This window comes from Neopsephotus bourkii, unplaced genomic scaffold (genome assembly GCF_033783945.1).
Source record: "Neopsephotus bourkii isolate Nb327-2 ecotype Australia unplaced genomic scaffold, CSIRO-AGI_Nbou_v1 NB_1678, whole genome shotgun sequence".
In the NCBI taxonomy this organism is placed as follows: domain Eukaryota; kingdom Metazoa; phylum Chordata; class Aves; order Psittaciformes; family Psittacidae; genus Neopsephotus; species Neopsephotus bourkii.
In genome coordinates this window covers 196,481-221,529 of record NW_026902152.1, presented here as the reverse complement: position 1 = coordinate 221,529, position 25,049 = coordinate 196,481, and the positions used below count along the sequence as shown (strand labels likewise).

General features: G+C 44.5%; 1 protein-coding gene across 3 annotated transcripts in view; it reads left to right on the top strand.

The window, feature by feature from the left end:
* The window catches only part of PDPR (pyruvate dehydrogenase phosphatase regulatory subunit), a 29,697-nt gene that overhangs the window by 2,037 nt on the left and 2,611 nt on the right, over positions 1-25,049 (top strand). Inside the window, exons 2-16 of one of the 3 annotated variants that reach the window (XM_061375848.1) lie at positions 1,336-1,469; positions 2,618-2,699; positions 2,791-2,954; positions 4,111-4,232; positions 5,077-5,194; positions 6,589-6,735; positions 7,746-7,846; position 9,401; positions 9,437-9,629; positions 19,626-19,750; positions 21,608-21,763; positions 21,866-21,999; positions 22,842-22,990; positions 24,283-24,395; positions 24,871-24,965. In XM_061375848.1, coding sequence (XP_061231832.1) covers positions 1,336-1,469; positions 2,618-2,699; positions 2,791-2,954; positions 4,111-4,232; positions 5,077-5,194; positions 6,589-6,735; positions 7,746-7,846; position 9,401; positions 9,437-9,629; positions 19,626-19,750; positions 21,608-21,763; positions 21,866-21,999; positions 22,842-22,990; positions 24,283-24,395; positions 24,871-24,965 — 1,834 coding nt within the window. Of the gene's footprint in view, positions 1-1,335; positions 1,470-2,617; positions 2,700-2,790; positions 2,955-4,110; positions 4,233-4,253; positions 4,705-5,076; positions 5,195-6,588; positions 6,739-7,745; positions 7,847-9,400; positions 9,402-9,436; positions 9,630-19,625; positions 19,751-21,607; positions 21,764-21,865; positions 22,000-22,841; positions 22,991-24,282; positions 24,396-24,870; positions 24,966-25,049 lie in introns of those variants that run through there. The other 2 variants (XM_061375846.1, XM_061375847.1) reach the window with 2 other exon arrangements.

The following is a 25,049-nucleotide window of genomic DNA, read 5'->3' as shown; positions in this document are numbered from 1 at the left end:
GAATTGCTGAGAAGGTATAGACACCATAGGCCAAAAGCAGTCTTGTCAAAGGCTTTTGTAGGTAAGTGGAAAACAGCAGGATTGCTTTAGCAGCAGGAAAGATGACTTGAAGTATTGTGGAAGCAGATTGCAAGGGAGATGCTGTTTTATTTTCCCCTGCCTCTGCTGCAGGGAGTTTTTAATAGGTTTCTGTCTTTACAGCGGCCCTTCACCAATAGGTGGATGAACAGTGGTTTAAGGGACAGTTTAAAAAGGGGTAAGAAGTAGGTGTACCTGTCTGGCAGTTACTACACAGTAAGAGGGACTTGTTCTTACTGTAAACGGCAAAGATGGAAGACACAAGTCCAAGTTAATTTTTATTTGAGGGGACTCCTGCTTTGCAGAAACAAAGGATCAGGTAGGCAGGTCGACTTCAGCATAAGGTAGTATTTAATAATAATTGCTTGATGCAATCCAGCAGTCATCAGTTAGGACTCATAGCAACGACATGCTGCCACTATTGCTGCTGCATGTGTGCATATTGCACTGCTGCAGGGTTCTGGTAACTGACTCATCTTACTTTATCATCATTACTCATCATCACTGATTTAAAACTTTCTTTTAAATTTAAAGCAACAGTGTTTAGGAGTGAAGGGAGAGTCCATAGCAGTAAACTGTGATAGCATCGTATGTGAGCAGACTGCTGACCCCAGGTGAAACAAACATATGAAACATATGGAGCAGGTTTCCCAGAGAAGCTGTGGCTGCCCCATCGCTGGTAGTGTTCAAGGCCAGGTTGGTTGGGGCTTGGAGCAACCTGGTCTAGTGGAAGGTCTCCCTGCCCATGGCAGGGGGTTCGAACTGGGTGAGTTTTAAGGTCCCTTTCCACCTAAACCAGTCCAGGATTTGCAAACCTCAGTCTTTGCTCAATTTCAAAATACTCCTGGAAATTCACTTTGATTTTCCCATCTGGACTGTTCAAAATAGTTGGCAAAGCTTCCCAGTGACTCCTCCCAACCACTGGAAGGGTTGAGACATGGTGAGAAACTGTAGATCCCCACATGGGTAGCAGACTAGTCTAGGAATCTGTGATTCTTTGAAAACTTTCAGAGTTTAGGACTAGTTAAAGAGAAATGGTTTTGGAAAACAGTGCATTTTCAAAAGTGAACTAAAGGAATCCTAGAGGCTGCATTATCCTTCCATCATCCAACTTACAGCCTTTGGTCTGATGTGTTTGGGGGCAAGCTTGCTGTCTGGTCTGTGCTGTCAGCAGAGCTGTTGGAGCAGCAGGGTGGAGGGGGTCTCAGCTCGCTGCCTGCCAGCCAGCTGAGGCCTTCTGAGCGACTTCTCTTGCAGGTTAGCTGCTGGTACCACTCGCTTCTGTGCTGGCATTGTGAGCACAGCCAGACAGGCGTCGATTGAGCTGAAGATGGCAGACTATTCAAACAAGCTCTACCAGCAGCTGGAACAAGAGACAGGAGTACAAACAGGTACTGAAAGTGCGATTCTTGGGTCATCTTTGGGAAACAGAATCAAGGTATTGATGATGAAATACAAATGTAGTTCTAAAGAATCTTAAAGGTTTGTTGGTTCGTGTTCAAAAACGATACATTTGGACTGAATCAGGTGTGAATGGATGTCATTAATCAGAAGAGTGGGAAGAAGGGTGTTGGACGGGTGGAAGGCAGACATCCCGCAAACACTGTCAGTTCTTTTGTTTCCTGTAACTTGGCCAAGTGTAGGTGAATTTTCACAAGGATGCTGAAAAGTATATTGCAGTGACAGGAGCAAATGGTCCATTTTCTGCACCAGTTCACTTCTCAGAAAGAGAAGGTGGTTAATGGAAGCACTAAAGCAGGGTGTCTTGCTCCCCTCTCACTCTAAAAATAAGGAGAAAGCAGGTGTGTGAAAGAAGAGTGAGAGAATAAGGAAATTCTCCCTTTTCCCTCCAAAATGTTCAGGCATGTATCTGATAGGAAGAACCTGGTCACTGAACATTTTCTGCTGACAAGGACTTCTGATATATGTCAGACTTGACAAAGATTAATAACTGTGCCTCTAATTAAGTTTAGTATTAATCTGTCAGGTTGCCCAGAGAAGCTGTGGCTGCCCATCCCTGGGCAGGTTGGACACAGCTTGGAGCAACCTGGTCTGGTGGAAGGTGTCCCTGCCCCTGACAGGGGGTTGGAACTGTATGAGCTTTCGGGTCCCTTCCAACCCAAACCATCCTATGATTCTTTTGCTTGTGGTGAGATCACAAAATGTCAGTGTTCAGTTGTCAAGGATTTATTCTTCTGAGTAGTTACTACATCACATTTTTGCCAGTAACGTCTCTCTCTTTTAATAGGTACTATGTGTGAAGTTTAGGATTTTTAATAACATGACTAAATGTAATAGAATGAGACCACAAATCAGGATTAAATTGGATTTTTTTTATTTTTTTTTATTTTAGAGGTTGACTAATGCAGCTTTTTAATTATTAGCTGTACAGTGTTTAAAATTATTGAAGGATCTGGAATTTCCAGGCTCCTGAGTAGTGGAAGCAATGGCTCTGCCATTAGATTAAAGCAATGGGACTGGGATGAAAAAGAGTTCAAGATCCTGTCCAGATCTGACTTGACTTTGGTCGTTGTTATAGGGTACGTGAAGACAGGCTCCATTTCACTGGCTCAAACTCAGGATCGACTAATTTCTCTGAAACGCATTGCTTCATCACTGAAGTACGTATAAGCAGGAAGTATAACTGATCTCAAACTTGCACCAGCTCTCCTTGAAGACTAATGACGGCATTTTTCTTATGTCCCATGGCAGTGTAATGGGGATACCTTGTGAAATTATAACCCCAAAGAAAGTGGCACAACTCCACCCACTGATCAACATCCATGACCTTGTGGGGGCCATGTATGTGCCAGAGGATGCTCTCGTGTCATCTGCCAGTGTGAGTCTGGCTCTGGCAACAGCTGCCTCACGGAATGGTATGAGGTTTTTTTTATCTATAGAGTGCTCTCCTGCATGGTAGTTACCTTATTTTCATAAAAGAAAATTATGTTTTGCATCTCTTGGTATTCTGACTTGAGCACTGAAGACCAAAACTTGGTTGTTTCTTTCAGGTTCAGATACTTTTAAATTGTGTTTTTCCTCAGAATACAATCTGATTTTTCTTTTTTTTTTTTTTTTAACATACTGAATCTTTACAGATCTGCTATGGTAAATCAAGCACCAGTTTGTTGTCCTTAGTGGTTGTATATTTCTCTAAGTAAGGACACACTCTTTTATGATAAAAATAAAGGTCAGGTCCTTTGTATGACCTTACTCAAAATTACAGATCAAAAGAGTGTTCACAAATCATGTAGACAAGCCCTCAGTGACATGGCTTAGTGGTGGCCTTGGCAGCACTGGGGGAATGGTTGGAGTTGATGATCTTAAAGGTTTTTTTCAACTTAATTGATTCTATGATTCTATAATTATATACAAATAAAAGGTTGTGCCGAAGTCCATGTGGAATATTTCATCGGGTACATAGGCTTTAGAAATGGCTTTGGAAGTGTAGTTGTAAATGCTGTTTGCCCAGTATTTTGTCGAATTTGGAGTAGTCTAAAAATGGGAGAAAGGTTAGATACAATAACAGTGATAAACGTCATTAAGGATGAAAGTCCATCAGGTTGGAAGAAGCTACTTGGGAAAATACCTTTCTCCATTTCTTTTAGTTGAGCTTTTTTTGTGTACTGTTAATTGATTATTTTTTTTTTCCCCAAAATAACTGATTTTCTTCAAAATAACGAGTCTTGCCATCTGAAACTACAGACTTTGTTGCGTAAAGGAATTGTAATGAAAAGAAATCCATAGCTGAGACTCCTTCTTTTTTTCGATCTTGTGGATACCAGGGTGTTTTTATCAGAGGGGAAAAAGCACTGTAACTGTTCATCATCTCGGCCTTTAAATTATGTACAATTTGGGTGCCTGATATTTTACCAGTAACAGGGTTTCACTTAAGAATTACTAAGTCAAGAATAAAAATCATGCCCTAAAGAGAAAATTAAGTATGTAGGTTAGGTTTAAGGGTTTCACATTAGCAGCTGGACACATACAAAGAAGGCTTGTGGTTTACTGACCTTCTGATGTTCACTTCAGGTGTCCAGATCCATGAAAGGACGAGCGTCAGTCATGTCACAGTCCAGAAGGGTCGTGTGACTGCCATTGAGACCGACAGAGGACAGATCAAATGCCAGTACTTTGTCAACTGTGCTGGCCAGGTTGAATTACTGAAATCTGTCTTTTTGTGTTTGCTTAAGGACACATGCACTTCCCTCAGTTGGTTTTTTTGTTTTGTGTTTATTTTCCCCTTTTTATGTTTCGTGTTTGGCTTAGTTTACTGGAGTAGATCACAGTCATGTTATTCAGCTTCTCAGACCAGCAGGGGTATGAAGGAGGAGAACAGTGTTTTGCTCTCTGCTTGTTACCAAAGGCTGGATGTTAACTTGCTAAGGAGCACCCTGCAACTTGTTGGTACAACTCTGCCAATGGTCTCTCTCCTGGGCGGTGTGCCCTTCTTCTGGGAAGAATTTTGTTGTGGCTATTAGTGAGAAAGTTAAACCTCTACCCTTCTCTCTCCCTCCTGCCCCCAAAATTCCTTTTGTTTTCTTTTTACTTAGTGTCCTGTCCTTTCCACTGTGAAATTACATCTGATAGTTGCTGTTTCTCAACTAGCAGCTGGCTGTCTTGATGGTATGGGTTTTAGCAGTACAAGCACCTAAATCCCAATTATTCTGCTTCTAGAGGCTGGCCTTAGCATTGGCTTTGTTATACAGATCTTGTTTTGCTTTTGTATTGTAAGTTGATGCTACTTAGTCTTGAATCAGGGCCCCACTTTTTCTAGCTCTCGTGTGAGGAACAGAAAAACAACCTTTATCCTAAATAATTCAGATCCTAAGAGAGAAAAAATCTGTATCTGTTTATGGTTTAGAGGACTTGAACCAAATCTTACATAGTCTTACATGAAAGCAAACTCACAGAGGTGACCCGTGCTTTTGTCCTGCCTTTTCTATTGGAGTTAGTTTTTTTGTTTTGTGTTCTAACCTGCACTTGTTTTTATTTCAGTGGGCCTATGAGTTGGGCCATGCTGCAGAGGAAGCAGTCAATATCCCACTCCATGCCTGTGAACACTTCTACATCCTGACGCATCCTTTGAATGAGCCTCTCTCAAGCAACTTACCAAGTAAGTCTTCTTCAGCAATACCTCACTTTTCTCCATGAATTATACCTGCCTTTCCAAGGGGGCATCTAGTTTATGATAAAAAGGCCAACTAATGGCTGTCGGTTCTCAGCTCATCTGGGATTGTGAGGTGCATTCTAGCTGAATTGCTCTAGCTATCCTCTTTCAGTGGTAGAAGGAATCTCTTGCCTTATTCTTGGAAAAGCTTTTGTCGCAGAAATTGATTTTCACAGTTTGTCAGCTTAGCAGGAGAATGGTCATGGCTCTGGATTCACTAGTAGGTGTGTCTGAGACTTGGATTGTTGCATCTGTGGGCTGGGGAGGGTGCTAGCCTTGGCACTGTGTTTTCCTTACAGGCTGCTGTCCCTAAAGGGCCCATCTATTCCTTTCCTTCAGCTGAAACTAAGGCTTTACAATGGCATTTACATGTCTGTGAACTGCAGGGGCAACCAGACACTTGAGGTCGTTGCTCCTCCCCCATATTCTGGCTTTTCAGTCTCTTAAAGAAAAGCCCCTGTGTTTAAAAACTGTGGTTGGGAAGTAGGAAGCTTTGCTTATTTACTCAATTGTTAGCAGGAGTTTCTGCTTCTAGTGATTAATGTATATATTCTCCAGGGATTTCCCCTTTCTAACCAGAGTCCCCAGGTGCTTCACTTAACTGAGTAATAACAACAAAACTTACTAGCACATACATACATACATATATATGTAGTGTGTGTATATATACACACACACACACACACACACACAACTTTCCTGTACAGGGAAAAGATTGCTATGGAACATGTCAGCTGGTATATCATAAATGCTTTAAGCTGACTACCACTGGAGGAAGCAATCCAGACTTGACTCTGTGTCCTCACCTCAGTGCTGCTCACTTTCTTTGTGCTGGTGACATGCAGTAAACTGGATGAGTGATGCATGCCCATTAAAATTAACTGTTCCTAAAATTAACTAGAAGAGGGGGAAGGCAGGACATCTCTTGGTGGAAGGTCTGGTCTTGGGTGCAGTACCAGTGTAACTAAGCCAGTATATCATAGCTTATCAGTGCCACAAGGGATCTGTCTCCCTCTTGTGTCCTCCCACTCATGGTAACACTGTTCTGCCAGCTTGGGTGCTTTTCAGGTTCAGTTCAGTTTACTCTGCTGCCCAAAAGTTAGCATGCATGGTTGTGGTGGGAGTTGATGCTGGTTTGGTAATCTGTACTGGCCCGCCAAGGTGTCATGTGAGAACCAGAATGGTGTGACATTGTGGGGCTGGGGGACTGAGGTTGACCCTTCTCATGTCAGGAGGTGGCTTGGCCCAGCTAGCAGATGGGGTCTGGTGGCATGGAACAACAGCCCAAGACAGCTATCTCTTCTCTCAGTTCTTTCCCACCTGTTTTCTTTCCTCTGCAGCGGTCGTAGACCCAGATGGCAGGATCTACATACGCAACTGGCAAGGTGGCATCCTCTCAGGCGGCTTTGAAAAAAACCCCAAACCTCTCTTCACAGAAGGACGGAACCAGCTGGAGATTCACAACCTCCAAGAAGACTGGGATCATTTTGGTATGTTAGGGAAGAAAGATTCCCACAGCAGTGAAACACCTGGCTTCAGCAGGAGGCAGAGTTGGCAACAATGCAGGCTGTTGTTGACCAGCCAGTGTGTGTGTCTGCCTTCACCTGAAAGGTGTGGGAAAGATGAATGTTCTCTCAGATTCATTTTTCTCTTCATTTGTCAGTAATTTGCACAGAACTCCTTTATCAAGGACTACCTTAATATCTGTCTAGTGTTTAAAAACACCCACTAACCCCCAGCACATACTAATTTCCTATAGTGCAGCAAGGTGCTACATAAACTTTCCATCACTCTTCCATTTAATTTGATTTTTGACTGTCAGGGCCACATGCTGCTCTTCTTGTGACGCTGGACATCAACACTGTTGACCTGCCACGTAGCTGTGGTATTTTGTTTCTGCAGCTCTCTTCAGTACTGGCTGCCAAGTGCATTTCCATCAGTGACAGTTGCTTTGTGGACAGAACTTGGTATTATTCCTTCCCAGACTTCTTACCACCATTGACAGTGGTGGTTTATTACATTCTGTCTTTCTCTTCCCATTTTATTTCTGTTCTTATATTTTGTGTGTACTTTGACACAGAGGGCTCTTTCTGTAGGAAAAAAATATAGCATGGTCGAGTTGGTGTTTTTTCCCTCTCTTATGCCTGGTAAGTTTGTGCTCTGTCATTTTCAAATTTGCCTTTTTTCAGGGATTCAGTTTTCCCTTGTGAAGGCACATGCCTCTGTATGTGATTCTAGGCATGGATGGATTATCACTGATTCCTTTCTGCAGTGGTATTACGTTCTTCCAGCTATTCCCCAGGTTAAAATGATTAATTTTACTTTCATTTCTGTGAGATACTGTATTCATCCAGGGGGTGGGGCCAAGGTGGGGTGCAGTTTTGTGCTGGCATATGCTAAAGGGTTTTAGATCTTGTAGGACTACAGATCTTCCTTGATGATACTGGCTTCACTAATGAGTTGATCGACCTCTGCCCCTTCTTTGTCTTTGATTTTCTTGGTACTGCTGAACTGAAAAGGCACTGCTTGCTGGCACCCACAAATTGCCCAAGTTTCGGAAGCAACTGCATTCTATATTCTAGCATTACCTTTTTATCAGTTCAAACATACTGAACAGTTGAGCAGAGTCAGAGCTTACTCAGCTAGTATTTGATCCTTTTCTAGGGCTGCAGTTGCTGTGGCTTGAGCTCTTGTGCTACTGCTTTGATCTCTTTCGCTGAAACACCATTTGATTTTAAAATAGCCTGTAGAGTTGCTTAGATATTGGGCTGGATACAAGAATAAATCTAACTAATCCCTCTTTATATCGATAAGAAAAAATATCTGTAGCTAAAGCTCTCATTCTGGAATTCTAATGCGTGAAAGAAGAGAAAGTGCAGGTCAGAAAGATTGGTTTTGTTTGTAATTTCTTAGATAATGTGAAATCTTATTACTGCTTATGTAAAGTGAGGAGTAGTATTAATGCTGAATCTTGAGGGCTTTTACCTTCAGCACTTTGCAGAGGTAAGTTGTGGTGACAAGAAAAACAAGACCAGATAGCCTATCCCTTTATTAACACTCGCAAATGTCAGACTGTGGAGAATTACCAAAGGACCTTACCAGCGTGACTGGGCAATGAAGTGGCAAGGAAATTCAATGAGGATAAATGTGAAATGACGCAAGTCCAGGGGGTAGGTGTGAGTACCATACAAAATGATGGGCTTTGAACTGACCTTGAGGTTGTAGTAGTTCTGTGAAGACATCAGCTCAGTAGCACTTAAAGCAAAAGACAAGTTAGGAATTATTAAGAAAGGAGCAGAAAACACAGTCATACAACACTCAGTCCTTTGTTTGCCAGACACCAGTTGTTGTTCTAGGCTGCCTTTCTCCAGAGGGCATTGTGTGACCAGAGAAGGCCTGGTGAGGGGCTGCAAGAGGCTGAGCAAAGCTTGGAAGCGTTTCCAAGGAAAGAATGTCTGAGTGGGCTGAGGAAAAGAGATGACAGAAGGGAAATAGATGGAGGTCTAAGAAATCTTGAATGAGATGGACTTGATGGAGGGGAATCTTATGCTTATTGTCTCTTCTGTTATGCCAGCTGGGAGGCATCAAAAAAAGTTAACTGAGCATGAATTTCAAAACAAAAGATGGTGATTCCTCATACAACAAATCTCTCAATACAACAAATCCTAAACATGTGGAAGTCCTTGGCGCAGTGCCTGTGGGGTGTTTTCATGACTTTGGGGAAGATGGGTCAAGTACTTAGAAGAGAGATTGAGTTCGGAGTTACTAAAAATGTAAAAGATACCAGGTTTTGAGGAAATCCTGAGCTGATAGGAAGTGGAGGCAGAGTGCATGGGACAAGCATCGTCTAGATTTGCGTGTTCTTGTTTCTTGCTAGATATCCAGTTGATGTCTGTTCCTGTTGTTTTCCCTAGCAAAACTGGACGCACTCTTGCAGTGTTGAGAACAATGCTGGACCCTAGGTCTGGACTGGTATGGCTGCTGTTATGGTATGCTGAGGGATCTGTTTCAAGTAGTTGGTTCCAGCAGGTTAATGTTTTGTCCTGTGACTGTATTGAAACACAGAAGCAATCTCCATCTGTTCAGATACTGACTCAGAACTGTGGTGCTGTCCGCTTCAAAGGTGAAGTAGCTGATGTGTCAAGACCAAAGGGTGTTACTTTCTGTCTTTTTTTTATTTGTCTCTAGAGCCACTTCTGGGTGCCCTTCTGCGCAGGATGCCAGATTTGGAGGCTCTGCAGATAATGCAGCTCGTGAACTGCCCAGAGTCCTTCACACCAGATATGCGATGTATCATGGGAGAGTCACCCACTGTTCAGGGCTACTTCGTTCTGGCTGGCATGAACTCAGCTGGTATCTCATATGGTGGGGGAGCAGGCAAGTAAGTAGTTTATGGCTGTTATCTGTTTAAGTATGGTTTTAGCCAAGAAAAGAGTGCTCCAATGGTCCTTCTGTGTAGAATATTCTTGGTCACTTCCCCTCCAACAAAGGCACCTCATCTGTTTCCAGCCTGAGTGAAAGAGTGGAGCTGTTGCCATGTTCTCATTATGTTCTCCTGTGTGTATTCCAAATCTCTGTCTCTCCTCAGGCATCACATCTCAGTGATCAGCAGCCTCCTGGGGATCAAGTGAACTTCCTTAGAATTAACTGGTTTTACCTACCAGGAAGAGAGAAAAGCTTAGCAAAGCATATATTCCCTTCTGTACTCTATGATTCCCTTTATTATCTGATTGAAGTCCTTAGATCATTCAGGTTGACACAGCAATTAATTTCTCTGAAAGCAAAGTGAGTCTGGTGCAGTCGAAGCACTGCATATGGGATGCCAGTGCTGCCAGTACTGTGAATTAATGACTGTCCTCTGCCAGTGTACTAAGAATGGAATAGTTTTCCCAGTAAAATTTAGTTCCTGTGTTCATGCAGACAGTTTGACAGGTGAAGAAGTGTGATCCCAGCAGCAAAATTACTTGCAGAATGATCGTCCCTCCCTCTGACTGCCATTTGGTTTTGGTGACCCAGCATCCCTTCTGCCATACAGCCTTCTGAACAAGCTGCTTATTTTTCATGTCAGGTCTTAGTATCTGTATTTGTCTCCACTAGTTTCTGTCGTCTAATAATTTAACTCACCAGGGAAGCAACTCATGATTTTTTTTTATGTGTCATGTGAAATACAGAGAATCTTTGCAGTGAGGTTCTCTTAAGAGTCAGAATAATTCGTGAAGCATTATTTGTTTGTTGCCACAGCCTTGAGACAAGCAGCTAAACTTCCTAATGTAACTTCTAATGATCAGTCTCAAACCCCTTTGTTTTTTTTTGTTTGCTGACTGTAAACATATCCTTCTGTTCTGCTTTGGCCTGAGCTGCGTATGTCCTGTAGCTTTGGAGCATGCCTTCCTCCTCCACTGCTGGAAGTGGAGCTAAACATAACTTGGCTGGCAGGTTGTGCTAAAGCGTATGCTGTCACTGGTGGTTTGTGGCTGAGCCTACACCAGGTACTAAAAAATCACAAAGCAGTTGACCTCCTAACTCCAACCTAAACATACTCAGTACCTTTTTTTGTAGCCTGACGATTTGTCTAGTGTCACTTAGGCTACCTGTCCAGGTGACTTCACTTACAATGTGTCAGTAACTGCTGCCATATATATTTGTTTTGGTTTAAGCCCAGCCTGTAACCGAGAACCACGCAGCCGCTCACTCACTCCCTGCCCTTGTTCCTCCCCGCCCTTGTTCCTCCCCCTGCTCCTGGAGGGATGGGGAGGAGAATGGAAAGAATGTAACTCCTGCGGGTTGAGATAAGAACAGTCCAGTAACTAAGGTATTACACAAACCACTGCTGCTACCACCAATAATAATGATAAGGGAAGTAATGAGGGGAGAGAATACCACCGCTCACCACCCGCCAACTGATACCCAGGCGATCTAGCCTTTCTCACAGTAAAGAATTTCTTCCTGATGTTAACGTGGAACCTTCTATGCTCCAGTTTACATCCATTGCCCCTTGTCCTATCACTGGATATCACTGAAAAAAGCCTAGCTCCGTCATCCTGACACCCACCCGTTACATATTTGTAAACACTGATGAGGTCACCTCTCAGTCTCCTCCAAGCTGAAGAGACCCAGCTCCTTCAGCCTTTCCCCATAAGGGAGGTGTTCCACTCCCCTAATCATCTTTGTGGCTCTGCGCTGGACTCTTTCAAGCAGTTCCCTGTCCTTCTTGAACTGAGGGGCCCAGAATTGGATGCAATATTCCAGATGCAGCCTCACCAAGGCAGAATAGAGGGGGAGGAGAATCTCTCTTGACCTACTAACCACACCCTTTCTAATGCACCCCAGGATGCCATTTGCCTTCTTGGCCACAAAGGCGCATTGCTGGCTCATGGTCATCCTCCTATCCACCAGGACCCCCAGGTCCCTTTCCCCTTCGCTACTTTCCAGCAGGTCAGTCCCCAACCTGTACTGGTACATGGGGTTGTTCTTCCCCAGATGCAAGACTCTACACTTGCCCTTGTTGAATTTCATCAAATTTCTCCCCGCCCAACTCTCCAGCCTGTCCAGGTCTCGCTGAATGGCAACACAGCCTTCTGGTGTGTCAGCCACTCCTCCCAGTTTAGTGTCATCAGCGAACTTGCTGAGAGTACACTCGGTTCCCTCATCCAGGTCGTTGATGAAAATATTAAACAGCACTGGTCCCAGCACCGACCCCTGAGGGACTCCACTAGTCACAGACCTCCAGCTAGATTCTGCACCATTGACCACAACTCTCTGCCTTCTTCCTTCCAACCAGTTCTTGATCCACCTCACTACTTGATCGTCAAGCCCACACTTCCTTAGCTTATCTGTGAGAATGCTGTGGGAGACAGTATCAAATGCCTTACTGAAATCAAGAAAAACCACATCTACTGCTCTACCATCATCCCTCCACCTAGTCACTTCCTCATAGAAGGCTATAAGGTTGGTCAAACATGACTTCCCCCTCATAAAACCATGTTGGCTGTTCTTAATAACCCCCTCATCCTTGATATGCCTAGAAATGGAGTCAAGAATAAGTTGTTCCACCACCTTTCCAGGGATGGAGGTAAGGCTGACCGGTCTATAATTACCCGGGTCCTCCTTCTTGCCCTTCTTACAGACTGGTGTGACATTTGCCATCCTCCAATCCTCAGGCACCTCTCCTGTTTCCCATGGCTTACCAAAGATGATGGAGAGTGGCCGAGCAATGACCTCCGCCAGCTCCCTCAGCACCCGTGGGTGTATTCCATCTGGACCCATCGATTTATAGATGTCCAGATTGCATAGCTGATCCCTAACCCAATCCTCATCTACCAAAGCAAACTCCTCCTTTGTCCTGACTCCTTCTGGGGCAATAGGAATCTGGGTCCCCCAGGGAGAGTCTGCAGGAGTAAAGACAGAGGCAAAGAAGGCATTCAGCACCTCTGCCTTCTTTATATCCTCTGTCTCCAGGGCACCCACCTCGTTCAGCAGTGGGCCTATATTGCCTCTTGTGTTAGTTTTATTTGCTATGTATTTGAAGAAGCCCTTTCTATTGTCCTTAACCTGACTAGCAAGATTAAGTTCCAAGGAGGCCTTAGCTGTCCTGATTGCCTCCCTACATCCTCTAACAACTGTCCTATATTCCTCCCAAGTGGCCAGCCCCTCTTTCCATAATCCATAGATTCTCCTTTTCCACTTGAGTTTGCCCAGCAGCTCCTTTTAACCATGCTAGTCTCCTAGCTCCCTTACTTGATTTCCTGACCATTGGGTCGCTTGGGACGCATATATATATATATACATATATATATATATATACTCATCCACCCACACACAAAGGGTGAGGTATCATTCCTGAGTCCATGGGCCAATCCCTGTAAAGCTGCTGAGTTCATCCGGTCCATGATGTCAGGCTCCATCTCTTGTAACAGTCTTTCAGAGTGGATTGACGCTGTGCAGTGTTGGATTGTTGCCTGCTGATGACACTGCGGAACTCATCACTGCTGAGCTCATCTGGTTTCATTAAAGTTCATTCTTTGTTGGGATGATGATCAGAGGGAAGTCAGGGCCAGCCACTGGTGACCTGAAGACATCTAGTTGGTGGGCTATAAAAGTGCTACATAGCAGGCAATAGCATATAATTGAGTTCATTGGCTGTTTTCCCCTAAAATCATATCCCCTTGAGGTACACATTGGACTTCCCCATCTTTGCACATTACCCCCCAAATGTATCCACGTCTGTGAGCAAAAACAATCCCACAAGTGGGTTTGCCTTTACGTGAAGAATGAATAACCGAGACTGTCTTCCCCAGCAAATTCTTTATGTGCACCACAGGAGCTTTATCCCCCTCTACAGTATGTGAAAGTTCTGACTGGGCTGGGCCAGCCCTGGTGGCAGATTCTCTAGTGTTGACCACCCAGGTGGCCTTTGGTGTGTATCCCGATGTTTGAAAGTTCCCCCACCCATTGCTCTCAGTGTAGTTTTTAACAGCCCATTGTACTGTTTGATTTTCCCAGAGGCTGGTGCATGGTAGGGGATGTGATGTACCCACTCAATGCCATGCTGTTCGGCCCAAGTGTCTATAAGGTTGTTCGGAAATGAGTCTCATTATCCGACTCCCTTCTCTCTGGGGTGCCATGTCGCCACAAAATCTCTTTCTCAAGGCCCAGGATAGTGTTCCGTGCAGTGGCATGGGGCACAGCTTATGTTTCCAGCCATCCGGTGGTTGCTTCCACTGTGGTAAGCACATGGCGCTTGCCTTGGCGGCTTGGTGGCAGTGTGATACAGTCAATCTGCCAGGCCTCCCCATATTTATACTTCAGCCATCGTCCTCCATACCAAAGAGGGTTTAACCATTTAGCTTGCTTAACTGCAGCATGTTACTCATTCGTGAATAACCTGGGCATAGTGTCCATTGTTAAGTCCACCCCTCAATCGTGAGCCCATCTGTATGTTGCATTTCTGCCCTGATGGCCTGAAGTGTCATGGGCCCACCAAGCCAAAAATAATTCACCCTTATGTTGCCAGTCTAAGTCCATCTGAGCCACTTCAATCTTAGCAGCTTTATTCACCTGTTGGTTGTTCTGGTGTTCCTCAGCGGCCCAACTCTTGGGTACATGAGCATCTGCATGGCGTACCTTCACCACCAGGTTCTGCATCTGGGCAGTGATATCTTTCCACAGTGCAGCAGCCCAGATAGGTTTACCTCTGCGTTGCCAGTTGCTCTGCTTCCATTACTGCAACCACCCCTACAGGGCGTTTGCCACTATCCATGAGTCAGTATAGAGAAAAAGTACTGGCCCCTTTTCTCATTCAGCAGTGTCCAGGGCCAGCTGGATGGCTTTCACCTCAGCAAACTGACTCAATTCACCCTCTCCTTCAGCAGTTTCTGCAACTTGTCGTTGAGGATTCCATACAGCTGCCTTCCATCTCCGATGCTTTCCCACATTATGGCAGGGCCCATCAGTGAACAAGGCATACTGCTTTCCACTTTCTGACAGTTTATTATATGCTTCAGCACGCATCACATCCTCCTCTGGTGACATTCCAAATCTTTGCCCTCTGGCCAGTCCATGATGACTTCTAGAATTCCTGGACGACTGGGATTTCCTGCTTGAGCTCATTGTGTAATTTGTGCAGGCCACTTACTCCATGTGGCATCGGTTGCATGATGTGTAGAGGAGACCCGACCTTTGAACATCCAGCCCAGCACGGGCAACCGGGGTGCCAGGAGGAGCTGTGCTTCAGTACCAGTCACTTCTGAAGCAGCTCAAACCTCTTCATAGACTGCCAGTGTCTCTTTTTCAGTTGGGGTATAGCTGGCCTCAGATCCTCTGTATCCCCAGCTCCAAAAGCCAAGGGGTCGGCCTGGAGTCTCCTTGGAGCTTTCTGCCAGAGGCTCCAGGTAGGACCATTCTCCCTGGCTGTGTGTAGAGCACATTTTTTACATCAGGCCTGGTCCAAACTGGACCAGGGGCTACTGCATGAACTATCTCTCGTTTAATTTGCTCAAAGGGTTGTTGTTGCTTAGGGCCCCATTTAAAATCTTTCTTCTTCCAGGTCACATGGTAGAGAGGGCTTACAACTGAACCGTAATTTGGGATGTGCATTCTCCAGAGCCCCACTGCACCCAAGAAAGCTTGTGTTTCTTTCTTATTAGCTTGTGGAGACATTGCTGTTATCTTGTTCATCACATCTGTAGGGATCTGGCGATGTCCATCTTGCCATTTTATTCCCAAAAATTGAATCTCCTGTGCAGGTCCCTTGACCTCACTCCATTTTATGTCAGAACTGGCTTTCAGCAGGATTTGGATTATTTTCCTCCCTTTCTCAAAGACTTCTTCTACTGTATCGCCCCACACAATAATGTCATCAATATATTGCAGATGTTCTGGAGCTTGCCCCTGTTCCAGTGCAGTCTGGATCAGTCCAGGGCAGATGGTAGGGCTGTGTTTTCAACCCTGGGGCAGTCGGTTCCAAGTGTACTGGACGCCCCTCCAAGTACAAGCAAACTGTGACCTGCACTCTGCTGCTAAAGGAATTGAGAAAAATACATCGGCAGTATCAGTTGTGGCATACCACTTGGCTGCCTTTGACTTCAGTTCATACTGAAGTTCTAGCATGTTTGGTATGGCAGCACTCAGTGGTGGTATGACTTCGTTCAGGCCACAATAGTTACTGTTAGTCTCCACTCTCCGTTAGACTTTTGCACTGGCCATATGGGGCTGTTAAAGGGTGGGCAGGTCCTACTGGTCACTCCTTGGTTCTCCAGTCTACAGATCAGCCTACGGATGGGAATCCGGGAGTCTCGGTTGGTGTGATGTTGCCACCAGTGCACTGTTGTGTTAGCAATTGGCACTTGTTGTTCTTTGACCTTCAGCAGCCCCACAACAAAAGGATCCTCTGAGAAACCAGGCAAGGTGGACAGCTACTCAATTTCCTCAGTCTCCAAAGCAGCAATACCAAAAGCCCATTGGTACCCTTTTAGGTCTTTGAAGTACTCTCTCCTGAGGTAGACTATGCTGAGGATGCATGGAGCCTCTGGACCAGTCACAATAGGGTGCTTTTGCCACATATTCCCAGTCAGGTTGGTTTCAGCCTCCAGTATAGTTTAACTCTTGGGATCCTCCTGTCACTCCAGAAATATAAATGGGTTCCACCTCTTGATAGCTTGATGGCAGGATACACTGTACACTGGTATCTAATAGAGCCTTATACTTCTGTGGGACTGATGTGCCAGGCCATCTGCACCACACAGTCCCGTAAATCCTATTGTCCCTTACCTCCACCTGGCTGGAGGCAGGGCCCCTCTAATAGTGATTGCCATACTGGTCACTTACACCTTGTAGAAAGAAAACACATCTTTATCATGGGAGCTGGAGTAAAATCAGCTCTTCCACTCCATCTGGGAAACTACTCACCAGAGACTGAAGCCGCAGCTTTCATGGGATAATCATCCTTGACCTTTGTTCTCCAATTCACGCACCCATTCCTCAAGGGATGACGTAGGTTTTCTGTCCCGCTTCTTCATGTCTTCTCCGTGATCCTGCAGGTAAAATTATAGGGTGGCCTGTGGCATGTACCTCCTATATGTTCTCTCTCCAGCAGTAGGACACCTTTTGTTAATAGCTGAGACGTGTGTTGTCGCACATGGGGAGCTGGATAGATCAGATAGATCGTCTCTCAATTGCTTGAACTCCTGAGACAGCTTTTCCACAGCTGAAATGACGGAAGGGGTGAGATGGTCTTCGAACTTTCAGAGTTGACAGATCACTTTATCCACTGTTGGTGGTACTACGTCATGCCAGGTTATTGATGCCAGTGTGTGGGCATATGATGACGGTGGACTCCATGTAAATTTCTGCCACATGGGTCATGTACATTCGACTTCATCTGGATCTAAAGATGCATCCCCAGCATCTGGCATATGTAGATTGTCTCTGCGATGGCTGATTCCCTCAGAGATCGGATGCTCTGTCACGGTCCAGTTGGCCAAACCACTCATAACATCGTCCTTGTACAGAAACCTTTCTTTCACAGCTGCTAAGAGGCGCCTCCAAAGGCTGATGGACCATGTCTCTTTTGCAGTCGCTTTGTTGATTCCCCCTTCCCTACCTAGCAAATGATCGCAGCTGCTTGGCTTCCCTGTCTTCTAGTTTGTGACCCTCGGCCCCATTGTCCCAGCATCGGAGCAGCCAGGTGATGATGTGCTCCCCTGATTGATGGGTAAAATCTTTCCGCATGTTCTGTAGCTCAGTTGAGGTCCAGGGTCAAGAAGTCACCTCTTCTTCTTCCTCTTCTTCTGATCCACATAATAATAATTCTTGTTCAGATGCTGTCCCATGTAGTTAGTATGTTAGTTTTTCATCTTTCTTCACTGTACAGGTTGCTTTTTGTGCCTCTTGTTTGCTTTTCCCCCTACGTGCAGAGGCAACCAGTATTGGCACAAATTGGTCCTTTGGTTTGGCTGCAGTGATTATCACTGTACTTGGAGTGGCTGCAGTATCTGTCGTCGGGGTTGGTGCAGCCTCTGTGCTTGGGAGTTGCTACTGGCACCAGCAGCTGCACTGCCTGTTGCAGTCAGGGTTTGAGTAGCTGCTGTGCTTGTCACTGGGGTTGGTGTAGTTGCTGTGCTTGGAGTTGGAGTAGCTGTGTTGTCTGTTGCTTTGCTATCAGATCCAGAGACATCTTTTTCTCTTTGAAGGTGCTGGATAGTGTTGAACAGGGCTCTATAAGCATAGGCCAAGCCACAGCACGTCGCCATGATTTGTCCCTCTCTCATATGACCAGGATGACAACACACCTCATTTAAGTGTTCTATTAGTTTTTCTGGATTTTGCACCTGTTCAGTGGTGAAGTTGCAAAGCACTGGAGGGGCCCACTGGCCTGCATACTTGCCCATACGATCCCACACACCCTGCCACTCATGACTGTCCAGCCTCAAGGGAAATATCTTGGGCCTGCTATATCGTCGTGTAACCCTAGACAAGACTCAAATTCAACTCTGCTTAACTTTCAAGATCAGACAAAATGGTTGTGGATAAAACACACTCTGTATGCATGCCAACATGGTGATACCCATCACAATCAGCAGGCAGGTCTCAAGGGTACCCAAACACCATTGAAAACCTTCAGAACACTCAAGTGATGCTGTAAATAGTCTGATGGGGGAGCTGGGGGTGTAAGGGAATGTCTTCATAGGTTGACCACTGAAGGAGGAAAAAAAAGATGTGTAATTGCTAAACACTTCTATTATATACCTCCCAGAGTACAGAGACGATGACCACACTGGGAACGCAAGCCAGATCAGTTTCATGATCAATGAGTCTATTGTATTACAAGTCATTACCGTAAAGTACAATGAAATAAAAACCTTAGCCAAAGCCTCCCAGGCAATAAAGGCTAAAACAGCAAATGATGGCTGTAAGTGAGGTACAACATGCTGAAACTCCAAGATCAAGAGTAACAACTTTGAGAGCCAACAAATCAGCATTGTGATGAGTGGCTATTAATCCGAAACAATGAATGCTTAGCCCAAATAGGATTAGACACACGCTGGTCAGATCTGTTGTTATCTCAACCCTTCGTGCCCCACGTTGGGCATCACAAAGAACTGTCATGGTTTAAGGCCAGCCAGCAACCCAGAACCACATAGTTGCTCTCTCACTGCCCCACTTCCTCCCTGCTTCTCCCAGAGGGATGGGGAGGAGAATCAAAAGAGTGCAATTCCCATGGGTTGAGATAAGAACAGTCCAGTAACTAAGGTATAACACAAACCATTGCTGCTATCACCAATAATAATAATGATAAGGGAAATAACAAGAGGAAAGAATACAACCACTCACCACCCGCCCACTGATACCCTTCTAGCGATCTAGCCCTTCTGGGTAACTGCCCCCAGTTTATATACTGGGCATGACGTGCTGTGGTATGGAATACCTCTTTGGTTAGTTTGGGTCAGGTGTCCTGTCTCTGCTTCCTCCCGGCTCCCCCTGCTCCCTGGCAGAGCGTGAGACCCAGAAAGTCCTTGGTCAGAGTAAACATTACTGAGCACCAACTAAAAACATCGGTGTTATCAGCACTGTTCCCAGGCTGGAAGTCAAAATCACAGCACTGCACCAGCTACTGATAAGGAAAAAATGACTGCTACTGCTGAACCCAGGACAATATTTCATCCTAATGAGAAATTAATAATTTGGAAATCTGGTCTATGGGTTTTCTAAAGGGAAACCTTCCAGATTATGCTAGTATTTAAAATACCATGTTAGTTGTCTTCTCTCTCCCTACCACAACCAATTTTCATGTCCAAATTGCCTTACTTCTGACTTCAAAGCTAGACTCATTCCCTGAAGACATTGGCTGATCTGAGTCGTTCTTTACTTCTCCCATCAGGTACCTGGCAGAATGGATGGTAAACGGGTATCCCTCAGAAAATGTCTGGCCTCTGGATTTGAAACGTTTTGGTACCCTTCAGAGCAGTCGCACTTTCCTCCGTCACCGTGTGATGGAAGTAATGCGTAAGTGAGGTCTTTGCATTCAGTGCTGGCCAGCATATCCAAGATTTTACTCTTTGCTGCTGTCATCACTCGGAGAACCATTTTCCTGCTTCCTGGCCTCCTCTGTGGCAATACAACCTCTTCCCAGGAGGAAGGAAAGGGTAGTGGTTTGGGTTTTTTTTTTGTTAGTGGCATTCTTACTAACTTTTCTCAAGGAAATGCTGTTGGTACCATGTTGTCTTCTATTTCTGTCCCTTGCATCTGCTATGGGTAAATTTTTGCATGTCTGTGTTAAGATCCAGCCTCATAAAATGGTGCCACGGTCTTAAGTGGGAATATTAAACTGTTTCAAACATTGTCATTCGTTGCACATCATTACAGTGTAGAAATACCATCGCTTCCAACTTATGAGTATGTGAAAAGGTTATCTTGCATCGTTCAGGAAGTCTTTGTAAACATATTCTGCTTTCTCCTGCCACAGTTTGTGATAAATACCTTGCAGAACAGATTTGAGATGTCATTCCTGTCTAAAGCCATGCTTGGTTTCCTCTTATTGTTTTATTATCTATCCTGGAAAATGTGGACAGCTTCTTGTCAAGGTTCAAATGAAGTGCTCCACAAACAGCAAAAAAGCAACAATTACCTGAATACTAAGTCAAAACTAAAAATGTGTTCACGTGAAAGCAGAAAAGTTGGGTAAACCGTTAGCCCTGCTAAATGTAGGGAATCAAAACCTTAAGCTTTGACCTTCCTTCCAGAAATACCACTTTATACTGTGGGTGTTATTCTGCAGTTGCTTCCCAGTAGAGATCTCAATTCTGATAGCTAGAGAATCACTCTAATTGTTAGAAGAGAGCTACTGTGTTCCATTTCTGCAGTGGTACATTCCCATTCTAATCTATACTTCCCACTGTTTTCAGGAGTACCAATAACACATAATGGCAGTAAAATAATAAAATCGTTTGCCATGAAGCAAAAACAAGAGAAGTGTTCAGTAAGAAATATTTGGCTTATCTTCGATTTTAAGCAGTTTATAACCTGCCTGGAAACTTAACATTTATCATAGAATCATAGAATAGTTAGGGTTGGAAAGGACCTTAAGATCATCAAGTTCCAACGCCCACTGCCAATGATGGAGCATTCACAGCCTCCCTGGGCAACCTATTCCAGTGCCTCACCACCCTAACAGGAAAGAATTTCCTCCTTATATACGATCTAAACTTCCCCTGTTTAAGTTTTAACCCGTTACCCCCTGTCCTACCACGACAGTCCCTAATGAAGAGTCACTCCCTGGCATCCCTATAGGCCCCCTTATTCAAGCATCCTTGAGTTATTAATCCCCACTGGTAACCAGGGAGGTTGCTAACCATTTATTAGGGTAAATTGCTTTCTAAATAAGAACATTCTGTATTGGCTGAAAAGTTATAGGACCCTTTTCAGTTTGGAAAAACTTAAATAATTAGAAGAGGCTGAACTGTCAATATTTAAGAAGTTGAATTAGATGATCTCTGTAGCTGGGGGCTGCCTACCCCAGCATAAGTGTGTGATACAGTGTGCTGACAGGGAAGAATCATGCATAGTTAATACTAGTTGATATGGCTTCATGAAAAATGGAGAGGTTCTGTTATATTGACAGTGTTTTCCTGAGAACAGAAGTATCTATAAGTAGTCTGTGCAAATACTGCTACTCTGATTTTGAATAGCTGTAAATGGATCAAAACAGATCTGTTGATTTTCAGAGACAGGAGAGGAAAGTCAGAACTGTTTTGAGGGAATTTTATTAATGGTTCAGATATTAGTAAGTATTGATAATCTGGACAAAAAGTTTAGATAAAGATAATAATTTTGCCTAATTATGGATCTTTGTGACCACTGCAGCCCTGATGTGTGATCTGAAAGTTCCCCGCTGGGACTTCCAGACTGGCAGGCAGCTGCGTACCTCACCACTGTACGACCGTCTGGATGCTCAGGGAGCGAGGTGGATGGAGAAGCATGGATTTGAGAGAGTCAAATATTTTGTGCCACCTGGTAATGGTGAGATGACGTTTTCCTCTGCCTTGTGGATCTGTATTGGTCTGTGTAAGTTCTTAGTTCATCCAGTTCATTAATTGTCCCTTTGATTGTTCTTTATATTAGATCTGCTGGATTTGGGTCAGAGCAAGACCTTTTACAAACCAGACTGGTTTGATATTGTGGGTTCTGAAGTTAAGTGCTGTAAGGAAGCGGTTTGTGTCATCGACATGTCATCTTTTACCAAGTTTGAAATAAGTGTAAGTACCTACCAAGTGACAGAATATCAGCCTGGTAAACAGAATGGTTCGGGTTGGAAGGGACCTTAAAGCTCATCCAGTTCCAGCCCCCAGGCAGGGACACATTCCACTAGACCAGGTTGCTCCAAGCCCCTTCCAACCTGGCCTTGAGCACTGCCAGGGATGGGTCAGCCACAGCTTCTCTGAGCTGTGCCAATGTCTCACAAGCCTCACAGGGAAGAACTTCTTCCTAAGATCTCATCTCGGTCTGTCCTTTGTCAGTTCAAAGCCACTCTACCTTGTCCTGTCCAAGGGTCAAGACAGGCCCTTGTCAAAAGCCCCTCTCCAGTTTTCTTGTCAGCCTCTTTAGGCACTGGAAGGCTGCTATATAAGGTCTCCCCAGAGCCTTCTCTGGGCTGAACAAGCCCAGCTCTCTCAGCCTGTCTCTAGAGCAGAGGTACTCCAGCCCTTAGAGCATCTCTGTGACCTCCTCTGGACTTACTCCAACAGCTCCACATCCACATTTATTTTATTATTGACTGCTTTTGCAGAATTCTGTGCATACTGTTGAGGTTAGCTAGAGGAAGTTAAGCTTCATGACCAAATTCAGGATATACCACAATATTTAGCACAGATTGCTTTTTGTCTGTTGAGGGCCCAGTTTATAGAAATACCAGCTTAGTCTATAAATAGAATTTGACCCCAAGCACTATGGCACCATTGTACGCTTCAGACATCACTGTCACTGTTATTACAAATGGAAAAAATTTGGGCCAGGACGTTGATGCCGTCTTAAACTGCCCCAGTAGGTTTGCCCTGCTCAGGCAGCTCATCTGACTTGCTCTCCCTTTCAATTCCTGTAGTCCACAGGAGACGAGGCCCTGGAGAGTCTGCAATATCTCTTCTCCAATGACCTGGATGTACCAGTTGGGCATGTTGTGCATACAGGCATGCTTAATGAGAAAGGAGGTTATGAGAATGACTGCAGCATAGCACGGCTGAGCAAACGCAGGTGGGTATGCAGACAGCGTCTTTATCCATCACCCTTCAGATGTTAGAGCCTTTGAGAACCAGCTAATGAAGATCATAAACTTTTTTGCCATTGTAAATTAAAAAGAAAAGTTGCAGTTTTCCACTTGTATTCGTAATTCAGTAACCCCAGTGAAAGGGACCTCCTAAATTTACAAATATTGTGGAAAACATGCCTTTTTCTGTGACTACAGATGGACAGCATCATTAGGCCTTCAGATGGTTAATTTCTCAATTGAAATGCCAATTGTTTTCAGCAGTCATTAGAGTTTATTAACTTAGGTAATTATTTGAAGTGCAAACCACATGCTTCCTCATGGGCTTCTGGCTAATCTCCTCTTTGGAGCTGCGTGCTGATGCTACTACTTGATTATTTCACTTGTGTTGCAGTACAGGTGCTCTTAATGCTCAGGTCTTCTGTATCTTGTGACTCTTTTTTGTGCACTCTGGTGCAAACACACGTGATCACAGGATCTTACCCTTTGACTCAACAGTTTGGGTTCTCTTTGGAATTTAATAGAAAAATTTTCTTCATGGGGATGTCCCAGCTGAATGTTGGTTTTATTTCTCTGGAGCGTTTTCTATGTGTGCTTTCATTGTGTTTGTGTGAACGCATTCTTCTTTGCTGCTCTTTCAATTAGAAACAGCTTTTCTTTCTCTTCCTCTTCTGTCTGCATTCATGCATTGCTTCTAAGTATTGTTCTTCTCTGTGTGAAACCAGTAGCTTTCCTTCTTGCCTAGTCTTTTCTGCAGATGTTATCTCTGTCAATAATGTACTTTAACTACAGTTTGTGTGAAAGAGAGTTCCACAACAAGTAGCTCATTTTCACATATCAAGCAGAGTTCTTTTTTTGGAAACTGCTAATAATAACCACCATTGTGTGTGACAAGGCTTGGGCTGAAGCAGGAAGTTACTGTGTGAGCCTTGCGCTCTTCTGACTGTTGGAGCAGACAGTCAGCTGGCATGAAGAGCTGTGAATACCTTCTGCAAAATGATTGTGGCTGCTGAGATACTCTGTGAACTTTCTGTAGAACTGCCTCTGTTCCACTTCTAGTCACTTCTTTTCACCAGACTCCTGATAATGCTCAAAGGCCGGGGTTTCTTGTCGTGACAGATGTGGTGGCACTGATCCAGAGACGTTAGCTGTGGTTTTTGTGTGATTCAGTCCTGTTAGCTTGGGAACTGCCAAATGGCTCCAGTAGTTCATGAACAAAAAATTAACGGAATCACCTTGTGGCTGTCCATTCATTGTTTCTTGGGTTTGTCTGTTCCAGCTTCTTCATGATTTCCCCTACTGACCAACAAGTTCATTGCTGGGCCTGGCTGAAGAACCACTTGCCTGATGACAGCAATCTGACCATGGAAGACGTGACCTGGAAATACACAGGCAAGAAATCGCCGAAGGCCGACCTCCTTATACAGACTGAAATCACAAGTGGTGTCCTGTGCTGCCTGTCAGTCAATTGTTAAAGTGTCCAAACTGGTGACTGGGTCTCTTGTCCAAACAGCAAAATGAAAACAGCAATACTGAGGCTTCCTTCTAGCAAGCCATGGGCTGGGAAACAGCTTTCCTTTCCTGTGGACTGTCAGGAGAGAGAGCTTAATGACTGATAAATTTGTCTGGACAGGGTGCTGGGACATCTAGTCTAGGTCATGCTTTGCAAGGAAAGGCTGGATGAGATGATTCTTCAGCATCCCTTCCAACCTGGGATTCTGTAGCTCTTCATTCTTAAATGTAAACTTAACCTATTAGTTTGATAAACGCATAAGACTTTAGAAATTGAGGCATGTGCTTATGCAAGTTAGACACCACACAAGACTTCTATAGTCTCGTCCTAATAGTGTTACCTTCCCCTCTTTAGCTCTCAATCTGATCGGCCCCCGTGCTGTGGATGTCTTGTCAGAGTTGTCATATGCCCCAATAACTCCAGAGCACTTTCCCTCTTTCTTTTGCAAGGTGAGTGAGTGTGTTTCCTTCCTCCTCACCCTGCTAGGCTATGTGAAGCATGTATAGAAGGAGGGGAAGAAAAATATTTTGGAT